This window comes from Delphinus delphis, chromosome 6 (genome assembly GCF_949987515.2).
Source record: "Delphinus delphis chromosome 6, mDelDel1.2, whole genome shotgun sequence".
Classification (NCBI taxonomy): Eukaryota; Metazoa; Chordata; class Mammalia; order Artiodactyla; family Delphinidae; genus Delphinus; species Delphinus delphis.
In genome coordinates this window covers 106861395-106887906 of record NC_082688.1, presented here as the reverse complement: position 1 = coordinate 106887906, position 26512 = coordinate 106861395, and the positions used below count along the sequence as shown (strand labels likewise).

Here is a 26512-nt window from a genome sequence, read left to right as displayed (position 1 = left end):
CATAAATACCCATGAAACGTTGTGTACCAAAATGTGGAATCCTCACCTTGCCCTGCCACCCCCAAAATTTAACTAGGAGCTATAGTGTTAAATATTATATATCTCAAAATAATGATACTGAAAATTTCAAAGGCATCTTTCTTCCCCGAAACCTCAATGCCATACAAATATTACCTAATTTGTCCTATTTGAAGGAAAATTATTGGCATGATTAGAAGGTTTTACTGAAGGAAGAAGTAGACAGAATCAGAAAAATGAGCACAAAAATCCAGAGAGGTCAATGAGAAAATTCAGGGTTAGAAAATTTTTTCTTTTAACTCCAAAATGTTCCATTCACCTGATCAGTAACAATTGTGACCATGTAGCTTTCTCTATCTGGCTTCAAATATACTTTCACTAGAAGATCATTGTAATTCAAATCCATTCAGTGCTGCTTCACTTTTGTAAACTGTTAGTTAAGTAGTGTACCCTGCACCTATTTTAATCATATAGCACATTGATAACATTTTCACTTATTTAAAGCCATGTTTACTGACAGATCCTTAGCACCAAAAAAATTCTGAAAGGCAATTTTCACACATCCAAAAGCTTGAAGAAGTAACTGACACAGCTTAAACCCTGGCTAGTTCTGAATTTTCCAAGTTAAGGTCACAGAATTGAAAAACTGCATACTTAAAAAAAAAGTTGGTAGAAATACATTTTAATCGTGAAGAAAATACACTCAAGGTCACAATATGCCAATTCAGTCTTCGCTGTAATTTTCAAGACCCAATCAGGCTGGTTATCACTGGATTTTTGCCTGCACTTTTCTTAAGGGAATGGTGAAAACTTTATTGCAAAAGATGGTAAAGTTATCAGTGACAAGAAAATCAGGGGGTCAACAGAGGTAAAAGAGGAGGGAGTTGTCTAAATAGAAGTGAGAATCAGTGTGTATGGGAATCTAAACTGACTTATACAATTTCTAAAGACCCTCAAAATAAGAAAAGGAGACAAATTTAAAAGAAAAAAAATCAAAAAAGGAAAAGAAACAGCCAAAGAGGTGAGAGACAGCCATTTTGATGGGGGGGGCGTCTAACTACACAATGAGGTCATCCTATCTCCCGGAAGTGACACGTAATCACCTGCTTTGCACTAGCTCCGCCCCTTCCCTCACAGGTCCCGCCCCTCCGCCAGCAGCCGGGAGGGTGTTAGGGGGCGTTTCTCCAGGAGGAAAGCTGTGAGCTGCGACGCTGAGGAAGGGGACCCCAAAACGTCTGGCACTGCCCCCTCCAGGGATCACTTTGGACCGCCTCACTCGGCCCAGCGGGATTCAGAAACGCCGAGGGGTCAACCTGATGGGTTTCGGGGTCAACGGAAGAGGGGAAGGGGAGCCCTGGCGGGGTGAACCCCCCGGTCCCCCGCCCAGCAGCTGAGGCACAGGAGGGCGGCCATCTTGGCCGGGAGGGTAGGGCTGGGGAGCTGCGGGCGCCGTGCGATTGGGGGGCTCGCCCGGAAGTGACGCCAACTACCCGGAAGCGGAGGGGGTTCCCTGGCCCACTCCCCCCTCGTTCGTTTGCTCCCCCGCTTCCTCCCCGCCCCCCTTCCTCTCCATTCGTTTCCCCCCCCTTTCCCTGCCTTCTCCCCCCCCCACCCGTCCCTCCCCCCCCAACCTCCGGAGCTGGGAAGAGAGTCAAGATGGCGGCGAAATCCGATGGCGGTGGCGTGGGGGTGGGCTTCGCCCAGCTGCACAACCTGGACGAGGCGGTGGGCAGCGGCGGCGAGGAGGACGGGGAGCCCGGGGGAGGCGGCTGCGGCGGCGGCGGCGACGGCAGCGAGCCCGGCGAGAGCAGCTCGCTGCACATCTGCCACTGCTGCAACACTTCCTCGTGCTACTGGGGCTGCCGCTCCGCCTGCCTGCGCTCCCTCCTGGGCAAGAAGCCGCGCCGCAGCGCCGCCGCCGCCGACGGGGGGGACCAGCCGCTGCAGCCGCCCGGGGCCGCCGGCCGCCACCCCCCGACGCCCTCGGCCGAGCGGCCGCAGCCGCCGCAGGTGGAGCGGCCGTGGCTCGACTGCCTGTGGATCGTGCTGGCGCTGCTAGTCTTCTTCGGGGACGTGGGCACCGACCTGTGGCTTGCCCTCGACTACTACCGCAAGGGGGACTACGTCTACTTCGGGCTGACCCTCTCCTTCGTGCTGGTGCCGTCCCTGTTGGTGCAGAGCCTGAGCTTCCGCTGGTTCGTGCAGGACTACACGGGCGGCGGGCTGGGCGCCGTGGAGGGGCTCAGCAGCCGGGGCCCCCCCATGATGGGGGCCGTCTACGGCCATGGCGCGGGGGTCCCGGCCACGCCGGGGGCGCAGCGCCTCTGCCGCCTCTCCGTGTGGATCTGGCTGTCGGTCATCCACCTGCTGCAGATGGGGCAGGTATGGAGGTAAGAGCACTGCGGGGGTGGGGGCGGGGGCGGGGGCCTGGCCAGCTGGCCCTGCAGAGGGCCCCGCGGGCGAGGCCGGAGCCCTCCGGAGTGCGCTCCGCCCTCGAGGGGCCCCGCAGGTGGGCCCCTCGGACAGGCCTGGCACGGGGTCTTGAAGGAGGGCTTTGCCACGCACTTCCCCTGGCGTCTCAAAAAGACCATCGTGCGGTCTGGATCCCTGGCCACGCCTTTTGGCCCGGGGAGGCCCAAGTCCCGCTGTATGTCTTCATCCCTGGTTCGCACTTAGCGGAGACCCTGCCTCATCCTCCCTCTCCTCTGTCTCTGTAGATCTCTATATTCCCGTGGTCCCTTGCCCCTGTATCCCAAGGTAACCAGGCGCTAGCGCTTTTTATCTGCACCCTAGCTCGCCTCCTGGGGGAACCTTCCTTCTTCCAGCCGGTTTGCACTCGGTTTTGTGCCCCGGTGAGACACCTTCCCCTCTTTCCCCGTCTTCTCTCCGCAGTGGCCTGTGTGGGGCTCTGTGCAACTCCCCTGGCTGCCTCTCCTTTCAGTGCTCCGTTATTCCACGCCCCCTCCCCCCTTCCTGCGACCCCCATCCCCTGCAAAGGACTCCAAAGCGCTGCTCTCCTTGAAGGAAAAATGACTTTTATTGCTGGATTAGACGTGCCCTTTTCTTAGTGACAGGTAAAATTGTATAATATATGATAGGTGTAAGCGTTTGTTTTTAACTCTCAACCTCCGAAAATCACTTAGCCACCTGGACATCTCTTCTGGTGGAACGTTGTTGTTGGTAGCCAGGCCAGTGCGCAGGTGATTTATGTTTACACAAGCCCCAAGCTTAGCCCTGGGGCTCTTTCCCTTCTTGTAAATTTCACATGTGCCAGGTGAATCCCTCAAAAACCACTTGCAGATTTTTTTTTTTAAATAGCTTAACTTGCTAAACTAAGGAAATGATTTCATTAAAACGTTGGTAAATCTGTGCCCTCCAACTTAAATCAGCTTGAGTGTATTCTGCAAACAGTGAGTTGTGGGTGAGAGCGTTCGCAAGAAAAAAAAAATCTTACTGAAGAGAAATTATACAGAGCTCCTCAGGTACGTTGCTTCTGTGAGAAGACATTTTGCCTACACTGCTCAGGCACCTATTCCTAGTAGGAGATATTAGGTGCTCAGTATTTCAGTTTACTGGTATGTACTCAGGTTAACTGAAATGAAGTTCAGTGTGTTTTGAATTGTTTGTCTAGGTCTCTGTTCAGAATTTTAAATAAAAACATTTCAGAAAGCATGGGGAGGAATTAAGTCGAATCACGAAAGAACAAGAACTTTGTCCTGCAGAATTTACATGCAAATTCAGGATAGGGGACATGTGAGTGGTTCTTGATTTTTCTGGTCCTTGCAGGGTAGTTTACTGGTGTTCCTAGATTGAACCAAGCAACTTTTTTTCCTAGCTCTGTTTGTCTGAAGATAATTTATTTCCTGCTGATAGGTTTGTAAGAAGAGAAGGAATAAAATAGAAACAAAGATTATTGATTAACTTTTAGCGATTATGAGCCTAATATGGGGGTCAAGGAAAATTTTGACGTATGTTTTGAATTTGAAATCTAAATCTAAAAACTCCCCAGTCCATACTGAATCAAAGATAGTGTGTTTAACATAGGGGATACCTTTTTTGGTTTCTTGCAGGTTGGTAAGATGCAAAGGTATGAAGGGGAGAGGGACAAAAAGTATGGGGAGAGATTTTGAAATAGTAGTAAAATTGAACAGCATCTAATTAATAAGTAGGCTTGTACCGAAAGTCACCTATCTCTCCATGTTAGGCGTGGAGATGTGGGCAATCAAAACCTTGGTGTCAGGTTAAAATTCCTGAGAGAATTGTTTCTAATGTAATCCATCATAGATATTTATTAGCAGTAAGCTTTTGGGACATACTGAAATTGGAGTTCTGTTTCACAGATTTTTTAGGCAGAGTAATCCCGCACTATTGACCTAAACCTTAATTGTATTTGGTAAAGTAGTAGAAGTCCCGGTTGTGGACAAACTGAAAAGTATATTTTAAATATGAATTTAGCTTTTATAATTGTTTAAAACAGGGTTGTGTATTATTTTTCCAGATTTTTATTGAACTTTCAGAGTCTGTAGTGGTAAATATATATATATATATTTTTTTTTTTTTGAAAAGATGCCTGTGATATTACTATGTCTAAAGTTTTTGGTCCTTTTTCAAGATTAGAATATATGTCTAAATATTTTATGAAGTTAAGGTATTAAAAGGCATGCTAATTCATCTAAGTTATTTATTCCAACGTACTATACTTCAAAAGAAATATTTACTGAGGAAGGATTTTATTTTTTTTCAGTAAGCTTGTTTACTTGAAATACTCCAGGAGCAGAGTCTGCTCTTTAATACCTGCTAGGCATGTGGCTTGCATGGAAATCATTCATAAGTAAAAGCTTTGGAGAAAGGTATTTATTCTTTTCTAGTTTTAATCTCTTGGCAAACTTGTCAGTGTGTATAAACATACATCATCTCAGTTTTTTCTGCAGATCTTTTGAGGTTACAGTTTGTTCCCTTAATCATATTTGCTACTTAAATTTTATTTCATGTGGTCATGTGACATAAAGGTTAGGGTCTAAGAATTTGATTTGGGCCACATTTCTAAGAAAAGATATTGGTGAAGTATGTTGTCAAAACTGATTGCATTAAACCATGAGGCGTGTCTCTTCATATGCTTTTTTTTAATGTAAAATTATTTGACTCGCGTGAACAAAAGCACAGTGCTTATTTAAGAAAAATTAGTTTCTCTTGACATTAAAGTGGTAAATTTCTATGCACGTTGCCTTTGCTATCAAGATGGAAAATACTTGACATATCTTTCACCAAATGACTTCACAGAATGTAAGAAAATATTTTTGGCTGGGCCAGAGTTGGAGCGTGGAAGAATAGTTGCCTGTAGGATGATTTGGTTTCATGAACCTTGTTTTGCAGAGCACTACTGTGTGATTAAGGTCTGTTTAATGGATGCTTTACCTTCCCTAATTAATTACTTAACGTGGAACTTACCGTCTACCTTTATGTGCTCTGTTTTTCAGGTGCTTTTCCCAGGGATAGCGGGTCTGTGAGTCACTCATACCAGGAATAGGGGTCTCACCAGGCTTCAGTTTAGTACAGTGTGTTGTTATTAGAAAGTGAGATCATTTCCTTGGAGGGTTAGAGCTTAGAAACAGGTTTGCATATTGCATTTTTGTGTGTAAATTTTTTCCTTCAGTGTATCGGCTTTTCTTTGCTTCTGTGCTACTTTTAGGGAGTGCTTAGTGTTGGCTTGGCAGTTCACTGCAGTCAAGAAGCAAGTTCTTTGACTAAAATTTCATGTAATGTCATGATGTTGTAGCCGAATCATTAATCTCCCTCTTTATGTATTTATTTTTATGGGTATGTTTTAAAGACTTAAAACTTTTAATTAAGATTAAAGCCTGAATTTTATCTGCCATTTTTAAAGTGAACGTCAGCTGTTCTTTATCTTGGGAGATGAGGTGATGGAGAAGGTTGCCTTCAAGTGAGAGGAAGGAAGCGGTGTTTCACCTGCCGTAATGGGGTCATCAGTCTGTAAACAATCTAAAGCTTTGTTGTAGCATTTTTTCCATTTCAAGACTTTGATGTAATATAGGGATACAACTCTCTAATCAGCAGCAAATGTTGCTGGGCTGGTGAAGATGCTTTTTTAACTTATCTCCCCCTACCCTCCCTCAGTGTAGGGATACTTGGAAAATTATGGGGCTTTGTTCTTACTGAATATTTTAGAATAGCGGTTCTTAACTCTGGCTGAGAATAGAACCTACTACAGCTTAAAAAATGCCTGAGCATTGCTGGACCTGCTGAGGAAGAATCCCAGGGCGGGACCCAAGCAGTCTTAGTTTTAGAAGCTCCACAGGTGATCAGATGGGCAGCCAGGCTTGAGAAGCACTTTTAGAATTGGGTTTCAGGCTTATTCCATTTCGAGATTGTTATTGGGTTTATGTTCTTAATAAATAGGATGGAACAGTCGGAAATGGAATGCTTTGGTATTGTGAAGCTTGGTTCCTGGACAACACCATAACAAAACAACTTTACCTTGGAAACATGAGTGTCTAAATACAGTACTTGGGGCTGTCTCAAGTGTATGCACTTATAGTACTCAGTGTTTTTTTCTTTGAGCCTAAGTATGGATCTTATTCTAAAAGGATTCCTAGATTCAAAGCATTCTTCAATAAATGTAGCTCACTTATCTGACTTTTATGTGATTCAAATAGCAGGTTTATGATTGTGTTGCATGTACAAGGGAAATTAATTTTGAAATGATTCTCTTAAGTAGGCTTGAGGTAAACAACGCGATTACGAGAGGTGTTGGACTAAGTGATCTGTAATGTCCCTCTAGCTCTAAGATGTTGTGATTTAGGAATGGAAATGTTACCTTTCAAATAAGAAAATTCACTCGTGGGGCCAGAATACCAGCCCTAGTCACGATAAAAGATTGTATATGTGTATTTGTGTGTGTGTGTCCGTTTGTGTAGGAGACTTTATATAGTATCGGCTTATTACTGGATGAGAATCTCTATATTGTAAAAATCTTTTTTTTTTTTTCCCATTTTGGTCCATATGTTTAATGGAATTCTGGTTCAAAAGAAACTCAGTGGGATTTTTTTGAGGGGAAACTTGAGGAAAATTGATTGGAGAAAAGTAATGTGTTTGAGTAGTCAAAAAAACCTTTCAAAATTCAAAAGAAAAGTGTTGAGAAAAATGTTCCTCTGTCAAGAAGTGAATGTGCTGTAGTGTCAGTAATTAGATCAATGTGCCACTGGCAGAGGAATTAAGCAAATAGGTGTTGAAGCAGAGTAAAGAGAGAAATTGACAGGTTTGTGGGAATTTAGTAGGTAGTAAAGGTGGCATTCCTAATCAGTGAAGGAAAAAAAGATTATTTATCAAATGATATTGAGGCAATTGACTACGCAATTGGGGGAAAAATAGCTCTCTACCTTACATAAACAAAAATTCTAAAAGAATTAAAAGTGTAAACATGAAATATTAAATTGTAAAAGCACTAGAAGAAAATGTAGGATAATAATTTTATAATCGTGAAATGGGCAAGATGCTTTGACACCATCAAGGAGAAAAGGGATAAATTCAACAACATAAAGTCTCATCTAGTTACTCCCTTCCTCCTCCCCCTACCTGAAAAATCGTGGAAATGCGTGATGAGTTGTGAGGGTAGAAGAGTTATATTTAGACAACGAGCTACTTACCTAAAGGAGAGCGAGTATGAAGAAAGCATCTCTGAAGATTATTTCTCATTTTTGAGTGAACAGAAACAGTAAAAACTTGACATCTATGGTGAATTTTCAAGGGAAGGTGATGAAAAAATGGCACACTTTGAGTAAAATTGCAAACAGTGCTGAAGGATAGTATTTCCAGAATGATCTAGAAACAAAACACCAAATTTGTATTGCAGAAGGCTAGCATTCCGGAAACCTAGTAGGCACATGTCAGAAATCATGAACAGTTCATTTCTGCCTTTTAACATCATTTGCTTTGCTTTTACAAACTTTATCCCTAAAGCCAATTAGTTAGCAGTATGTAATGGATAAATTCTGGAGAGTTGGCAAGATTAGGTGGGATGCAAAAAGAAATAAACTGTCTCAATTGTTGCTATTTTCATCATGGGTTGGTTTGATTTACAGTATGCTTTCTGCAAACAAGATTGTGGTTAAAACTTTACTCCTTGTGATACTCTGTTTACCTAGTTCCCAGTCAGAAATTGTGAATTTCAAAGAATTAATTTTTTTTAAATCATGAAAATATAGCCTTGTTTAAAAAGTTCACTGACTTTTGTTTTTTGCCGAAAGACAATCCACTATTTACCACTACTGGAGATACTCAAAACAAAACAAAACAAAAACGAAGAAAAACACCACAGGGCACAGCAATAGTATAAAGGGAACATTGGAGTTAAGAAATCAGGTTTATCATTCTGCAAGTTCAAAAAAATCTCTGGCCTCCATTTCCTCATATTTATCAAATAAGGAGTTAAACTAATTGATCTTTCAGGTCCCTCAATTTTAGAAAGTCTATTATGCTATAGGTATTAGCACTCCGAAGTTTTAAACAAGGAATTTCAGACTCTAGTTTGAACAATTAAAATATTTAAAAATGTGGATTTCTTAGGAACTGCTTTGAAGTCCTATCATGTATTATTTTGACTTATTAATTTAAAAAATTTTCATCACTTGTAATCACTTTGCTACCTATAGAGGCATTATGTATATATTGCTAGCTAATGTCAAAATTTATAGCAGATAAGACTTTCTGAAAAACTTGGTATCCTGGTTTATTAGCTACTTTTGGGCACTTGCAATTTCAGCTAAAATTACGTTAAGGTGTCCTTTTATAATCCTATGTTTAAAATTTTTTACTGTCAGGTTAAGCTAAAGCAATGCATATATCTAACATATATTTTGGAGGTTTTTCTGAGTCGTTTACCTAGATTAATTTCTAATTGGGGAGGAACCTCAAAATCTCCTACTGCAATTTATCGTTTGATATGTATTCTCTAACTTTGAAAAGTTAATGTTTGTAAAATTTTTTTTTTTAATGATAGCTTTTCTGTCAGTTGTGAGCTGTTTTAGGAAATGATTCTAAGTGAGTTTTTTTTGTGTTTTGTATTTTATTAGATTAAGGTATAGGTACTTTTTTGGTTTAAGTTGAATTTGGGGAAAAAACGTGATTTGCTTGAAGGATTCAGTGAATATTACTATGACAAGAACACATTTGTACATAAAATTCAGCTTTAGGTTTTTTTCTGTATGTCTAACGTAGGTGGATCTTGGTATATTGCATTACTGTATTTTAATATACTTTAAAACAAATGACAGTATCCTAAGGTATTTTGTATATTGCTAACAAAAAGGGTCTTTACAAGTATATTGCTTTTATCCTGAAATATCAAACAAGTGGTTTTAAAAATAACTTTTGTATGCAATATTTTGGTCTTTTTTCTTTTTAATTGTGAGAAAGCTATTTCTGTTTTATATTGGTCATTAATATACAGGGCATGGATTATATGTCCATCAAATCATTTCTAGGAAGAAATTTGAATATTCAGTTCACAGAAAGGTAAACATATCAGTTTTCTTCACAGCATCCTGGGAAGGGAGGAAGAGTTGATAGTTATTGTTTACCCTGGCCAGATGTTCTCAAAGAATCATAGGTACATGAAGGAGAAAGTTTCTCTTTGACCATTATGTCCGCTTTTTCATTCTGTCTTAAACATACTGTACACATGAAGAAAGACGGCAGAGGTGAGGAAGACACCAAATTCATGGCTTGGAAAGCCTGGTGATAAAATAGAGCCGGCAGGAAATTAGGAACCCAGGCCCTTCCAGACAGCAGACACTTTCTGCTTTCTCTCTTTGGCTGTGTTTCTTAGAGTGGTCAGAGAACCTCTTGTATTAGGATAGGCCTGGGGCTTGTTAGAATGCAGATTTGTGGGTCTACTGTGGGCTTAAAGAATCAGAACCTCAGGGAGTTGGACCAGGGAATGTGTATTTTTGCTCTCTTTATTATGGAAACTTTTAAGCATACAGGGAAATAGAGGAGTATATTGAACACCCAGTACCAACTACTTGGATTCTGTAATTAACATAGATAGCTTTATGTGTGTTTAACATGTATCATGAGGTTGCACCTCTCCATACTTTGCCTCAAATACTAAATAATTAGACTAATTCTACATAGCTATAATACTATTATTCCATCTTAGAAAATTCATGGTAATCCCATAATTATTCCATAATTGAAGAAAATCATCTAATAGTTGTTTCACGTTCAGATTTGCTCATTTGTCGCCAACAATGTCTTTTATAGGTTTTCTCCCTCCCAACACGGCTTAATCAAAATTGCTTAATCAGCATTGCTTTTATGTTTCTTTAATGCTAGAACAATTCTTAAATTTTTCTTTTCTTCATGATGTTAACTTTTGCAGAGTCTGGGCCACTTCTCTTGTATGTTCCGTATTTTGGATTGCCTGATTGTTTCCTCCAAGTTTGATCTGCCCTCTGTATTTCGGGTAAACTTGAAGGTGCTTCTAGGGGCTTGATTATATTCAGACTACATAGTGTTGTCAAAAGTACTGCTTTCCACTTCATATTTGCATCATATCACATTATAACATGATTCATCTCACTGTTCGTGATGCTAAGTTTTATCTCTTGGTTAGGGTTCTGACTGCCAGATTCTTCTGTATAAAGGTACATTTTCCCCTTTGCAGTCAGTAAGTCACTTGTGGAGTAAGACTTTTGGCAAGGTGTCAAGGCCTATTTCCTGACAACCTTTTACCTAATAGTTTTAGTGGCCATTGAGAATCCTTGCCTGAATCAATTATGAATTGCTGGTGGGAGGTGGGATTTGTATTTTAAACAAGCTCCCTAGGCGTTCTTAGCTCTCTAAAGTTGGAGAGCCATTGCTGTACTGGAATCAGGAACTGAGAGTTAAAGAAAAAAAAAATCCGTCCTGAAGAAGTTACTATGAATCTAGGCACTGGTGGGTTTTCAGCTGGTTGTCAGTAGACAGAGTTTAAACTTCATGTTAGTTTTGGAGGAACAAATTTGAAATATGTCTCATGTGTTCTCTGTATGTAACAGCAATAACCTGATATAAGGGCTAATATAACAGGTTACAGTGTATGACTCAAAGGAGAGTGGAGGATGCATAGAAATTACTAAGGTGGAAAGGAAACAATATTAGAAATTCTTTTTTTACAAATGTCTCGTTTAAATTTTTGTAAGTTTTTTTGGTGCCCATTTTCAGATGAAGAAATGGGTTTAGAGAGGTTAAGTAATCTGATAAGTCACTGGTGACTGGTGGAGGAAAGTTTTGAAGCCAGATCTCACTGACGGCAAAATATATGCAGTTTTCTATATCTCTTGTAAGGATCCGGAGCCTCTTCTCACTAATTACTTTACTTTACTTTGGGACTTAGCTGTTTTGGCTTATTGAAAGTGGAGGAATGATATTCTTGAACCACTGGGGCCTCTTCATGTACACGCTGAGGTTCTTTGAGACCTCTGATTTCAACTCTAGTGTATTAAACTCTGCAGACAAGATGCACCCATATGTTGATTCTCTGTTTACCTGTTGGAAATACCAAGAGTAGTAGCTCTTTCCTTAAGGTTATAAAGCAGTTTTCAAACTTGACTGTGCTTTGGGGTCACCTGGGGAGTCAGATATTTGGGTTTTACCATAAGAGATTATGATCCAGTAGGTCTGGGATGGGCCTTAGAATCTATTTTAAAAAGCCTGTGTTTTCAGAAAGATCCCCAAGCAGTGCACAGACAGGGATGAGAACCACATTTCTATAGGCTGATTTCTACCAATATTTACAGCGGTAGTTCTCCGGGAGAAGGAGTTTATATTAGAATCACTTGGGAATATTTTTTTGTGTGTGTGAACTTGAGCACTAGGCGTATCAGATATAGAGGGGTGGAATGAATAAAGGAAGCTCTGATGATGATTTTAATGGAACACCAGTTTTAATGGAAACAGTCTCTGATTGGACCGTACTCTTAGCTGGAATGGTCGGTGAAAGTGTGTATTAATCAAATGGTAGCTATATTTGCCATATACTATGGCATATGGGTTATACATAAGTTTTAGAATACTGTAAAGGCATTTTACGTTAAAACTGTACAGCATATAATTGAATATTCTTTTGATTCAGAAGCTTCTTTGGAAGTTTGAAGTACTTCAAGGTCATTATTAACACAAATGATCACTGTTGGTGCTCTAAAAGTGCCAGGTTAGAGGCATTTCATTATGTTGGGAAAATTGATACTCAGTGCAGAGTGAATTTCATGGCTCAGATTTTCAGAAATGTTATATTTGTTAAAATTGGTGCCAAGGATAGGATTCCTAAAAAGAAACTGGTGAATGAAAGGGGAGAAGTGTCCTAATAGGTATTAAATAGGTGTCATTAGAGACAGGAATGAAGGAAGCAGAGAAGGAAAATGACCTAACTACATTTTGCTTGATGGATTCACGGGGAGGAATAGCTAGGGGAGGGGTTGGGAAGGGGTTTTACAGTCTTTACTCTTCCCTGCTGTAAGTTATTTAGTACAGTGGATCAACAGGGACCCCTAAACTCTACATACACCAAAATAACATCCTTTGAGCTCCATCTAGCAATGGAGCTCAAATGTGGCAGTGGTGAGAAAACCCAGGCTCCTTGTAACTCGGAAGCTCAAGGTCAGAACCTCTAGGAGAGAAAACAGCTGGCAGAGAGGGACACAGGATGTATGGGCAGGCACACCGTACACTGGGTTGGATCCTCTGTGATTCTGGATAAAAATGAACAGAACTCCAAATCTGTCATTTTGCTTGGTTATAAGGAACACAGCTTTTGAGTAGTAAACTAAATAGTAGTTATAAATAGCCCTGTTATAATAGTAGTTATTAATAGCCCTGTATGTTTAGGATGCTGCCATTTTGCCTTTTGTAAGGCAGTTTTCATTAAAGCTTTCTCTGAAGGAAAAGATATGCATTCCAATAGAGAAATTATGTATTCAAAATTTAAGCAACCTCAGATGGCTTTGCTTAGACCTAGTGCGTGATGGCGCGTTTTGGGGTTGGAAGAAAAGAGAAGCAACATGAAGGACTTTTTACTCTGTTCACAAATTAAACAAAAGTTATCAAAATGAAGCTGAAGTTAAAAGCAATTACATTGTAAATTTGGAAAAATAGAGAATTACAACATGTTTATAGCATTTGTGGACCGTATTTGTGGTTTCCACTATTTGATAGGGACCACATAATTTTTAGGTAGTTTTCAAGATGTAGTCTAGGATTAAATGAGATGGTATTTGTCAGGCATGTTACAAGATTTTGAATAGGGCCCTGTGAGATTGGAATGTGTCATTCTATTTGTTTGGCATCTGCAATTCACTCTCTCAATTCGTGGTATAATCATATCTACCATAATGTGATAGTCCTGAAAACCCTCTCATTCTGTAAAATCACACAATGCAAACAACAGGGCTGTGGGAAAAATAGGATTAAGGCTAGACTACTTAAAACCATGTGCCTTTGTAACCAGAACACTAACAAAACAATGACAATCCAAATATTAGCACCATAGTATCGGGGACATTTGCACTCAGCTTCATATCCAGATGGTTCAAGGCCTTATTTTATCCTGGGACATGCTTTTCCTTCTTTGATATGTAGATTCTTGTAGGTATTAGCTTCTACTGGAGGCCATTTTCACCAAAATTGAAGCTGTGGTCCAGGGTTTAGCCTTCATGTGTGCCCACAGCATCACTAGGTAGAGGAAAGGATAAGGAATATGGAAGACACTAAACCAGCCACCACTGCTTGTACAAAAGGAAGGTATTTTGGTAAGATTCTCACCGGTTTTCTTATTCTTGTTTTTTCCTAAGTCTTTATTATTTGTGAAAAATCTTGCCCTTGATAGCTTCAAAACATTAACATGCTGGGAAGAATCACTTACAAACCAAAACTATTTCCCCATTATACTATTGTCGTTCCCATTTTGCCAGTCATGTGTGAAATAATACATGTTAGGGGAGCATGCATTGTGGCATAACTGACATGTTTTTGAATCTGTGATGGTGTCAAGATGCAGCTCTTGGAGTTGTCAAGGTTCTATTGTTTTGCGAAGTTCTAGTTTTGGAGATAGTACAGCGTTTCAAGGTTAAGTGAAAGTTATTCTTCTCATGCTTTGTTGGCCTTTATATACAATAAAGAAATGAAGAGGGGCTATTTCAATCCACTTTTAAATTTCTGCTTCTGTAACATAGTCATTGGATGGAATGAGCTAATGTCTCAATGCCACATCAGCCCTTGAACTACATGTATGGAGCAGGAATGGCTTTAAATTTCGGCCCATTTGAAATGTAGTTATAGTGAGGCTTTATATTAAAATTCATCTGAGTGTACAGTAAATGGAAAAAAGAGCAACAGTAGCCAGTTGTCAAGGAAAAAACTGATGGGTTTAACAAACACGGCTTTCAGCAATATAAACAATCTGTTTTCATAGGGTGGTTTTGTTTTGTTTTAGGATTGGGAAAATGTCCACATTAAGTCGAAGTTAGTAAAATGTGAAAGGCAGCAAATATACAATGTGTATGTTGAGTATTACAGTGTTTTTCTTCACTAACTGTAATAACAAACATTTCAGTGGCTTAACACAAGAGGTGTATTGTCTTCTGTGGGTGGTCCTGGCTGATCATGGCTTTAGCATCCTTTAGAGACTCAGCGCCCTCAGCATTCAGCCAGAGAAAGGAAAGAAAATATGGAGAAAGCACAACTGCTTCTTAAAAGCCCTGGCTTGAAGTGACTCACATCACTGGTGCTATCATCCCACAGGGAGAACAGCCCTGTGACTACGCCCATATAAACGGAAGCCGGGGGAATGTGGTTCTTCCCAGGGAACAGCTTTGTACTACAGAAGAGGGAGCTTGTGTTTTGTTGACTAGAGACTGAGGAAGAAACAATTCTCTACTTAGGTCAGGTATTCTCCGGATTAGATTGAGGGAGGGAGGGAGGGAGGGAGGGAGGGAGGGAGGGAGTGTGTGTGTGTGTGTGTGTGTGTGTGTGTGTGTGTGTGTGTGTGTGTGTGTAATGTAAATTGCTATTGATTGGAACATAAAAGAGACAATTCCTTTTAAAACTTTGATTTATATTTAATTTAATATTTTAGGATTTGCTAGCCATGTCAGGTGTCTCATTTTACTTTTTTTAAAAATCTTTATTGGAGTATAATTGCTTTACAGTGTTTTAGTTTCTGCTGTACAACAAAGTGAATCAGCTATATGTACACATATATCCCCATATCTCTTCCCTCTTGAGCCTTCCTCCCACCCTCCCTATCCCACCCCTCTAGGTCGTCACAAAGCATCGAGCTGATCTCCCTGTGCTATGCAGCAGCTTCCCACTAGCCATTTATTTTACTCTTAAAAATGTCAAAACTGTTCTTAGCCTGAGTGGCATACAAACACAGGTCAACCCTATTTTAACTGGTCAGGTGAAACAAGTAACTCTATTTAAATTAACTTTTAAAAGTAACAACTACGTTTAATAATTTTAAGTGTGATCTGTGCTAAATATACTAAATTAAAATATAATGAAATGGTACAACTAGAGTTTTGAATAATTTTTCTTCAGATGAGATTTCATTGAGGTAAAAATGGCCTTCATAGACTAAATAAAAAGTACTGTAGCCTTGTCAGTGTTTCATGTCTTAAATAGATCATCTGGTTTAGGACAGTTTGGGATCTTGACATGTGCTCACAGAGGTTGTAACTTTAACAAAACTGTGTCCCATACTTAGGGAACTTGTTGGCTTCTATTCCCCAAATAACTGCCCCCCAAAATCACTCCTTGTTTTTTGTCTTTTAATTGTACAGGCCACCAAATAAATACGTGTGCAAAATTCATACCTAAATTTGGAGATTTACACTAAAACTTTGTTAGTAAAACTGATTGGATTCTATTTGTTTTGCGTGTTAATAATCACTGGGAATGGATTAAAATTATCTAAAAATTCTATATAAAGGTGTTAAAGCATCTAAATATGATTTAAAGTAAAACTGAAATGTTTTCATCAAAACACGTCGATATGTTTTATAAGTTCTTCTAGAAATCATAAAATAGTATAATATAGAGACCTGTTAGTCTAGTAGTGAAGGTTTAACGGTCAACTGTTTTAAGATGCTTGTTCTGTTAATTCCAAATATGACTTAGGTTACATTTTCTGGTATTCTTTGTTTTTTGTTTTTGCCTTTTTTTTGCGGTACGCGGGCCTCTCACTGTTGTGGCCTCTCCTGTTGCGGAGCACAGGCTCTGGACGCGCAGGCTCAGCGGCCATGGCTCACAGGCGCAGCTGCTCCGCGGCATGTGGGATCTTCCCGGACTGGGGCACGAACCCGTGTCCCCTGCATTGGCAGGCGGACTCTGAACCACTGCGCCACCAGGGAAGCCCCCCATTTTCTGGTATTCTTAATTGGCTTTTAAAAAGTAGGTTGCTAAAGCATTAAAATAATAAATATGCGTATTTATTTAGAGGCTATTTAATAATTAAAGTTTCTCTACATAATATTATCACCAGGTGAGACTGTACCAGGGTCTAGATGAGGATCCTTTTTTTTTCCTTACAAAGCCAAAATCTGTGACCTGTATGGCTAATACATAATTAATATCTTCTCAACTATTGTGCTTGAGAGATAAAACAGCAAATTATAATTAGAATAAAAATCAGACACTGAAACCTTTAATAGGAGCTGTATGGTGTTACAGGTCAAATACGCACTACTTGAGATAAAATTTTTTGCCTGGTTGATCTTATTAATATAATTTTAATACTTTTAGTGTGTTTACTTATATTATCTGGTGCTGGCTTAGTCTTTCACTCCCAATATTGCATCTGTTGTATCCAGACAACATTGCCCAGACTACAAGCAGACGTGACTCCCCAATGTCATAAGAAGCCACTGGGTGACCCTGTCTGAGCTTGATCAAAATAATTACTGTTACGTCCAGGGATTCCAGAATGTAATACTGCTGCAGATGTTAAAATGCTTACACTGTGTTTAGAAACTTATTCCTAAGCCTTTTCAGTTTTCAATTCATAAGCCCACTTGGGTGGATGCTCCAAAATTTTACTTAGTGACATTGTAGTAATATTAATCCACACAGATTGTAGGACTTCTCAAGACCAAAGGAAAAATGAATTGCTAAACTTCACGATAGTCTTAAATAATAGTGTTTAAAAAATCCAACAGGGACTTCCCTGGTGGCGCAGTGGTTAAGAAGCCACCTGCCAATGCTGGGGACACGGGTTCGATCCCTGGTCTGGGAAGATCCCACATGCCACGGAGCAACTAAGCCCGTGTGCCACAACTACTGAGCCTGTGCTCTAGAGCCCATGAGCCACAGCTACTGAAGCCTGCGTGCCTAGAGCCCGAGCTCTGCAACAAGAGAAGCCACTGCAATGAGAAGCCCGCACACCGCAAGGAAGAGTAGCCCCTGCTCTCCGCAACAAGAGAAAGCCTGCGCGCAGCAATGAAGACCCAAAACAGCCAAAAAATATAAAATAAATCATTTATATAAAAAAAATATATGCAGGGCTTCCCTGGTGGCGCAGTGGTTGAGAGTCCGCCTGCCGATGCAGGGGACACGGGTTCGTGCCCCGGTCCGGGAAGATCCCACATGCCACGGAGCGGCTGGGCCCGTGAGCCATGGCCGCTGAGCCTGCGCGTCCGGAGCCTGTGCTCCGCAGCGGGAGAGGCCACAGCAGTGAGAGGACCGTGTACCGCAAAAAAAAAAAAAAAAAAAAAAAAAAAATATATATATATATGCACAAAAAAATTCCAACAAATAATACTTCACACTAATTAAGATGGCTCCTAACTACATCTGAAACTAGCATGATATTGTAAATCAACTATACTTCAATAAAAAAAAAGATGGCTCTTATCAAAAACCCTGAAAATAACAAGTATCGGTGAGGATGTGGAGAAATTGGGACCCTTGTGCACTGTTGCTGGGAATGCAAAATTATGTAGCCATCATGGAAGCAGAACGGTGGTTTCTCAAAAAATTGAATATAGAATTATATATGATCCAGCAATTCCACTTCTGGGTGTCTACCCTAAAGAACTGAAAACAGGAGCTTGAAGAGATTTGTACAACATGTTCATAGCAGCATGATTCATAGTAGCCAAAAGGTGGAAGCAACCCCACTGTCCGCAGATGGATGAGGAGGTGAAATGTAGCACCCATGTGTAATGGAATATTATTCAGCCTTTATGAAGGATGGATATTCTAACACATGATACAGCATTGGATGAACCTTGGTGACATTATGCTAAGTGACATAAGCTGGTAAAAAAAAGGGCAAATACTGTATGATTCTACTTTTATGAGGTAACTAGAGTAGCCACACTCAGAGAGACAGAAAGAATGGTGGTTGCCAGGCCCTGGCAGGGGGGTAATGGGAAGTTAGTTTCAGTCTGGGAAGATGAAAAGAGTTCTGTGGATGGATGGTGGTGATGGTTGCACAGCAGTGTGAATGGACTTAATGCCTCTGAACTGTGCACTTAACAATGGTTAAGATAGTAAAGTTTATGTCATGTGCATTTCATCAAAATTTAAAAAAATCAACGGACCTTTCGGATAGTTTTATTTCGTCATAGTCCTACTCACTGATTAAACACAGAAAACAAATGAACAAACAAAATCTTTTTCTCTTCCTTGCCCAGTACTGTTGTTAATTTAAAAAACAGAAGTAATATTAATTATGTCCCCACAGCCAATCCATTTGGATCAAGGCATACCGCTTTTTTTTTTTTTAGTAAATTTATTTTTTATTTTTACTTTTGGCTGCATTGGGTCTTTGTTGCTGCACACGGGCTTTCTCTAGTTGTGTTGAGCGGGGGTTACTCTGTTGTGGTGCGTGGGCTTCTCATTGTGGTGACTTCTCTTGTTGCAGAGCACGGGCTCTAGGGGTGTGGGCCTCAGTAGTTGCAGCACACGGGCTCAGTAGTTGTGGCACGCGAGCTCTAGAGCGCAGGCTCAGTAGTTGTGGCTCACGGGGCCAGCTGCTCTGGGGCATGTGGGATCTTCCTGGCCCAGGGCTTGAACCCACGTCCCCTGCATTGGCAGGCGGATTCCCAACCACTGCGCCACCAGGGAAGCCCCAAGGCATACCTCTTACCAGTGTTCTAGTCACACTGTGCAGGGGGGCACCGGCTTCAATTGTGTTACCTAAAAATATTATTTTGAAATTGGTCCCTTCCACGTCTACGGCACAGTGCAACCGTTGTCCGGTAAGAAGTTAGTGTTCGTCTTCACAGTGATACTCATAGTCTCAGATTGGAAAATGAGAACCCAAGTGTTTTTAAATCTGAAATGACTCCAGTAAAGGATGGGTAGGTAGTATTTTAAATCAAAAGAGAGCTCTTCCGAGTTCTCTCTCCTACAGCCTGACCTGTGGTGATGAGGCACTGCCTGTAAGGAGGGCCAGAGAAGCCCAGGCCTTCAGAGCATGCGTTTTGGAGGCCAAGTGCTGGGTCTCAAGCCTGCCCTGGACCAGCTCTTAACTGGTTACAGTTATTTAACCACTCTGTTCTTGGGTTTCCTCACAGGTAAAATGGGGCTTATTTTGGGTAGAAAGATCAGGAACAGCTTTGTGGAGGAGGATATTACTACCTTACAGGGTTGTTTTGAGAATTAAGACTTAATACATGTAAAGTCTGAGGATAAAGCTTTGATACACTTACTTACTAAATGTTAGATATTAACAGCTTTTTCTACCTGGCCCACAGGATTGAAAATTGTACCAGGCATTGATAAGGTTCTACCTGGCCAAATTTTCTTTCTTTATTTAACTGTATCCAACCCTCTTTCTACACGTAGAAATATGCCTTGCTTAGGTGTTCAAAGTAAATCCTCCAAATAAAAATGTGATATTGTTAAAGCAGTTTGAACTGTGTATCTATTAAATGATTGTAAGTGAAATGATTGTAAGTTCTCATTGTAAGTGAAACCAGGGAGAAAACTATAGTCACTTTGTAATTTATTTACATATTGATAAATGCTTGAATAAAAAGTGGATTGTCCATGTTCAAAAATACATTAGGTAGGCAGTCTTTTGCAACAGTCTTGTCTAAATGTCAAAACATATTATCTAGCACCCAAAAAATCTAAAATGTTTATATGAGCTTTCTTAAGGAAAAAAATGTTATTATGAAATATGCATGTATAAACTTTTGATGGATAAAGAGTTTACCACCCTTTAGTTGATAAGGAAAATATTACGTATAAATGGTGTAACTATGCAACAATTCTTTAAAATCCCCTCAGTAAAGAAAGATGTTAACCAGCCATTTTACACCCTTTCCAAACAACATTGACAGATCTTCGTTCTGTGAACCTGTCAGCAGATCAAAGACCTTCAGTGGTCCCTGTTTGTTCACAGAATGTACCCCAAACTTCTAAACCCAAAGTGCTAAGTACATGGTTCCAGAAGACTTTTCTAACCCCATATTTCATTCCCTCATTACTCCACTGTCCCATTTTCATAATGAAACATTCTTACAACACTATTTCAACCAAACTGTTCTCATGCTCTTTACTGTTTGTCTCCGTGCAACCTTGTCTCTATTGCAACCTTGGAAACAGCCTTAGCAATTTGGGGAGACGTTTGCTGGTGACCGTCTCCCAGGGTCTGGTTGTTTCAGGCGGTGGTTTTGATCTCTTGCCTGGGAAATGTTACACAAACTGGAAGTATGTAGAGGTTTATTTTAGTCTGTTCTCTATGTGTGGTAGCTACAGTCCAGGTGGGAATTGGTAGATTAATAATCAGTTACTTGCTTTTCATAAAGAAGGCATCTGTCAACTTGTAGTCCAGCTGTTAACCTTAGATGTGTCTTCTCTAGCTAGATGCCTGTTCTGTGGGCGACTGGTCTCCTGTAGGCTCAGGCAGAACCAAAACCAGTCAAAAACTGGAGAATTAAAGAGCAGAGGAAGAGTTCACTTGGTACTTCAGCAACTGTCTGTAAGTGCTTTGTCTCACTCCTATTTACAGCCAAAATTACAGTAAAACTAGAAGTTTTTTGTTTGATCCAAGCTCCTCTCCCATTTCTTATTTTTTTCTAACCTCTCAGATGTTTGTACTTGAAAACTTGGTATTTTTTAAAGTGATTTCTCCACGGTTGGGATATTTTGTATCCTTTTTTTCTCAACTTTAATGTGTGTATATAACAAGTTCCTTTTTGATTGGAATTCAGGTTGTACTCTTCCCTAAGCCTGATGACCACATAAGTAAGACTATTTAATGAAGTTATCCATTTTTAATATACTAATTTGGGGGGCCCACTTGTAATTTTCAAAGTTTCATAATATTATATTATTAATCCTTGAGGTTGTTACAGGTCACTCGATCCCAGAGCTGATAAACTTTTGAAAGATTAGACTAGAGGCGCTAATTCATTGTTGAGCATGTGAAATTACTGATTTGACTGGAATACATATCTGTGGTCTGTTTTTGGTAATTCTGCCTGTAATGGTGTTCATTAGGGTAACCTGTCTCTCTGTAGGACGGTTTCCTACTACTTCTGCCTGTTGGTTGGAAGACCTGGCTTCCACCTGGCCTCTGTGGCTCGGTACCCTGCTCTCTGTGCTGTAGTCAGCTCTCGCCTCTGTTATAAAACCAAGTGTGATGGGATCAGTTCTGTGTAGCTTACAGTTAAGAAGGACCTCAGACTTCAGGCTTTCTTTGTCAGAGAGGCCTCAGCTGGGCAGTACCTTGGAGTGTACATTAGCCCATTGTATTAGTTTCCTCCTAAGGCTGATGTGACAAAGTGTCACCAGTGGGGTGGCTTAAAACAACAGAAATTTATTCTCAACAGTTCTGGAGACTAGAAGTCTGAAACCAGGGTGCCAGAGGGCTGTGATCCCTCTGAGACCCTGGCTAGAATCCTTCCTTGCCCCTTCCTAGCCTCTGGTGATGGCTGTCAGTCTGTGGCATTCGTTGGCTTGCAGCTGCATAACTTCGTTATCTGCCTCTGTTGTCACATGGCATCCTTCTCTCTGTGTCTGTGTCTAAATTTTCCTTTTCTTATGAGGATACCAGTCGTATTGGACTAAGGCCCAGCCTACTCTAGTATGACTCTGTCTTCACTTATTACCTCTGCAACTACCCTGTTTCCAAATAAGGTCACATTCAGAGATACTGGGGTTAGTTAGGACTTCACATGTTTTTTTGGGAGACACAGTTCGACCCGTAACATCCACGATTTTTTCTTTAACCTAGTAGGTTTGGAAATTCTCTTTTGTGGTTGACCCAATGTCACTCTGACTAAAAATGAAGGCAGTTTGCCTGGGTATAGTAACCCTTCAAACAAGGAAATTATGTGTTTGTGAAAATGTGCTGTAATGAAGATTATGAAAAAGGTAAAAACTACAGCTTTGCCATGGGATAAGCGAGGGTCTTTGAGCTGGACTGTTCTGTGTGATGTTATACATCCTGTTCCAGCTAATGTCACACTGTAACAAATGGAAATACCGTGGGGCTTCCTTATGCATCACTTTAACCCTGCAGATAACGCATTTTTCTCAGTTCCGTAGTGCCATAGGCTTAGGTTTTGGAACAGATCGCTGAGTTCTCAGAGCCTTGGTTTGCCCCTCAGTGGAGTGAGAACACTACCTCCGAGGTAGGGTTTTCAAGGTTTGGATGAGTCGATGTTGGCGTAGCGTCTGGCACGCATGGCGTGCTCGCTCTGTGGGACTTGCCCTCTCCCCCCTCCGTCTATCTTCTCATCGTCTTGGCCACGGTGAAAGTGGCTGTCAGTGGAGCAGCTGGAGTCCACCACGCTGCCAGCAGTAACATCTTGCTGCCAGTGGTGCCATACTTTGCCCAGTGTTGAGATGTCTAAGAATAGTAACCAGGAAGACGGCCAGAGGAGGCCTCTCACTCTGATCTAGAGGCTTTGCGCGGGTTTTCTTTCAGAGGGATGCTCGTGCTTTATTACGGTGCGCTGATTGCTGTGGGTCTGAGTGCCAGCGGGTGCAGTGCTGTGGGTGCCTCGAGTGGACCTCATCTGCCTTCTCACCCAGATTTTTCAATAGTCCTTGGATTTTGGGGTGGCGGGGAGCACTGTGGGGCAGTATCTTAATGCTTCGGAAAACAGTTTAATATGAAATTTAGCTTGACGTAATTTTAAAAAAAGTATATATATTTATTTTAGAAATAAAGGGACATTGTAATAAAAACACCAGTTTACCAGTATATTTGAACCATTTTTTGCCCTTTGAAGCGTCAGTAACATGCTTAAGTGTTCTTTGGAGGGGAATTTATTCTTGACATAGTAAATATGTTTGATCCTCACTTATCTGTTTTATTAGGCCATTTCCTCAGCTCACCCGCAGTTTCTGATTCTGTAAATTGGAAATGATAGTACCTATTATACCGACCTTAAAATTATTATAAGCATCAAAACAGGATATAGGCATATGCTGGTCAGCTGGACTAGGTCATTTCTCAGGTTTATTTCAACTGTGAGATGCTTCAGTTTTTTGGAGTTGGATAACTTGTAAAAGTGCTTGTGTAAAACAGTGATAATGTCCGTTTGGGAACACGGCACACAGGTTGGGAACTTGTAAAATGAGTTTTACACTCACAGAATAGTGTGTGAGACAATCTCTCTCAGAGGTCAGAAATTAGTATTAATTTGTCAGGCTTTAAATGCAAATCAGCATTCCTCTAATTCTTTGACAAGGATAAACTTGCAAGCCTGTACTTTTGTACTTGCATTATGCTATTTGTACAGTCAAGAAAAGATCACGAAAAATGCTGAGTAGCACGGTTGGTACTGTTGACGCTGCGGGAGGTATAGTGATGATGTTGAGGTGTCATTGGTCTGGTAGGAGAGGGAAGCATAGTGAACAGGGTTTGAAAAACCATAAGTTGCTTTCAAAGTGAAATAATTATCTTCAAGTAGATAATCAGAATAAAAAAATTTTTTTTTTAACCTATTACAGAGGGATCTGAGGAATAGATCTCGTAAATGCTTTCTATTTCCTTTTTTTTCTCCTGTATTTTTGTAAAATAAATTTTCACTTACCTGTTTTAGAAAGGGCATAGGGGGATCCTGATAATTCTAAATTCCTTTGGAATTTTAGTTAAATATTCTCCTATCCAGAATGTGGATTGGGGGTGTTTGAGAAAGTGGAAAGATCCTTTGGTTGTCCTTTCTCCTTTGCTTCCCTGGATCTTGAGGAACGAGTTACTGAAGGGAGCTGTGGGACTTGTCAGGAGATCTCAGGTGAGAGCTGGAGTTGGAGCAGTGCTCAGGGCAGGGTCTCCACGACTTAAGGCAGTGTAACCTCTCAATGGATTAATGAGCCATCAAGGGAAGGCATGTGTGTTCTTTGCTACAGTCAGAGCCACTTTGTTCTTTGAATCAAAGGAAAGAACAGAATGTCTAATTATAATAATCTGCTAATAATTACAATATTTTGCATTCATTTTCTTAAAAAATCTATTTGAGTAACTACTAGCCTTCAGAAGATGTTGGAAAATAGTATTTAGGCAGCAGCTGGCAGCTACTAGTGTTGGAGTCTGTGCAGTGCTCAGCTCGTAAAAGATTTCATTAGTTGGACATATACTTTGATTTCCTTATTGCCGCACAAGTACATTCTTTTGAGCAGCTGCTTTGGAAGGGAACGTACAATAAACATTTCTACGCTTGTTTTAAATATGTGGGTTTTGTTGGAGTGTCACTTGCCGTCTGGTAGAGAGAGGAGCGGCTTACTAGTAGAGAGGAGTGGCTTACTCGTAGAGAGGAAGTGTCTGGAATCTCTGCATGTTCTCCTAATGCAATTTCAGGTCCCCTCTTTGTCATTCACTGAGAGGAGATCATTGACAGCTGTAGTTATTTTGTTCCCTTAGATCCTTAAGAAGAATTACATGTAGGATAGAATTTATAGAAATGTTTTGAATTGTACCTGATCAGTAGTTGTTTTAATTTGAAACTGAATTTTTTATAGTGTTTATTGAAACTTAGTATATTCTAAACAAAAAATATATTGTAAACAAGTCAGACGAAAATACTGATATCTGTAAAAAAAATATAAAAGAACTCCCCTCATCCCCAATCACCAACAGCAGAAAGGTGCCACATTCACCCTCCCCCCACCTTTTTTTCCCCGTGTCCCAGCAACTAACAGAGTGATATCTGAGCGGAATTCTTCGAGTAGTGACTTGTGGTCGTGTCATAACCACATTGATTGCTGTTGATAAGAGCGATCACACATTAGTTCTCTGGAGGCTGCAGGGGCATTAAGGGACTGGTGGAGGTGGGTTGAATAAAGGAAAATCCTGCTTCAACAGAGAAGTGGGCAGGAAGGGTCATTGTTCAGGAACTTACTCATATTTGGAACAACCACCGTCACAACGACTGACTTATGTTGAGGGTCTCCCACGGGCAAGGCATTAAGCGCTTACATACATCTTACTGAGTCCTCACGGCAACCCTGTGAGGTGAGTACTCTTGTCCCCATTCATTTTACAGACAAGCAAATGGAAGCACAGAGACATGAGTGGCCCAGCATCAGACAGCTTAGTGACAGGTTTGAATTTAGCTAGTCTGGCTCCAGAATCACGTTCTCACAATGTTGTGCCATCTTTTGGAAACACACCTCCGTTCTCTGGAAGCTGTTATATTTTAAAATCATACCTTTTGGTCCCCAAATGAGGCAAATGGAAATTATAGATATGTTAATGACTTAAATAGCAGATGAGAAAGTTGGTATAATTAATTAAATCTATGACTTGAAACAATCCCACTCTTGCGAAGACTTGCAGGAATCCTCCTTCTGGTTTCGCTTGTTAAAGTAAATGTTTTCCCCCATGAGTCTTCTGTAGTGTTTTATTCTTGGTGTTTTTCTTTGGGGCCTGCATGCTTTCTGGCTTTTGCTCCTGCTGAGTAGGCAAACATATCTGGAGACAGCCATGGAGTAAAGGAAAAGAAAAGCTTTGCAGTTTAGAATTGATTTATGGGGAAGCTTCTTCTGTGGTTAAAAAAAAGGAAAAAAAAAACCCCAAAACCCTACCCTCCTTTCTATATTAATCATCCCGTTACAGTAAATGAAACTCATTTTATTTGGGGGGCAGGCATGAATGTGTCAAAGCACTCAGAACAGGGAGGTCAGTGCCACTGTGTTAATCATGTGATCGCCATGAGAAGTTATTGTTGAGAAAATGTACTTGTGTGGATGCAAAATGTGGAGGGAAACCCCCCTGATGATGGGTAACCTGACCTAAAGTATGTGCCTTAGTGAAGGAATGGGATTTTGAGGGATGCAGCTCCTTAACGTCTGGTAATTAGTAGTGAAACAGGCAATATTTCCTGGGCTGATTTTTCTTTTTTTCGCTCAGCCATTTTTTGAATTAGCTTGGTTTCTGTATGTGTGTGTGCACATCTGTGTATGTATATACATGTCCTTAATTCTAGTACCAGCAGAATTCTTAATGGCATTTTTTTTTTCTGAGGTGCCCGGTGTT

At 40.7% G+C, this 26512-nt stretch overlaps 1 protein-coding gene across 1 annotated transcript in view; it reads left to right on the top strand.

Moving 5' to 3' along the window:
- Window positions 1–1182: 1182 nt before the first annotated feature.
- XKR6 (XK related 6) overlaps window positions 1183–26512 on the top strand; it is a 270536-nt gene continuing 245206 nt past the window's right edge. The window contains exon 1 of the mRNA XM_060015262.1: window positions 1183–2408. Within this exon, the coding sequence (XP_059871245.1) occupies window positions 1675–2408 (734 nt within the window). The 5' untranslated portion in view covers window positions 1183–1674. The remainder of the gene's footprint in view (window positions 2409–26512) is intronic.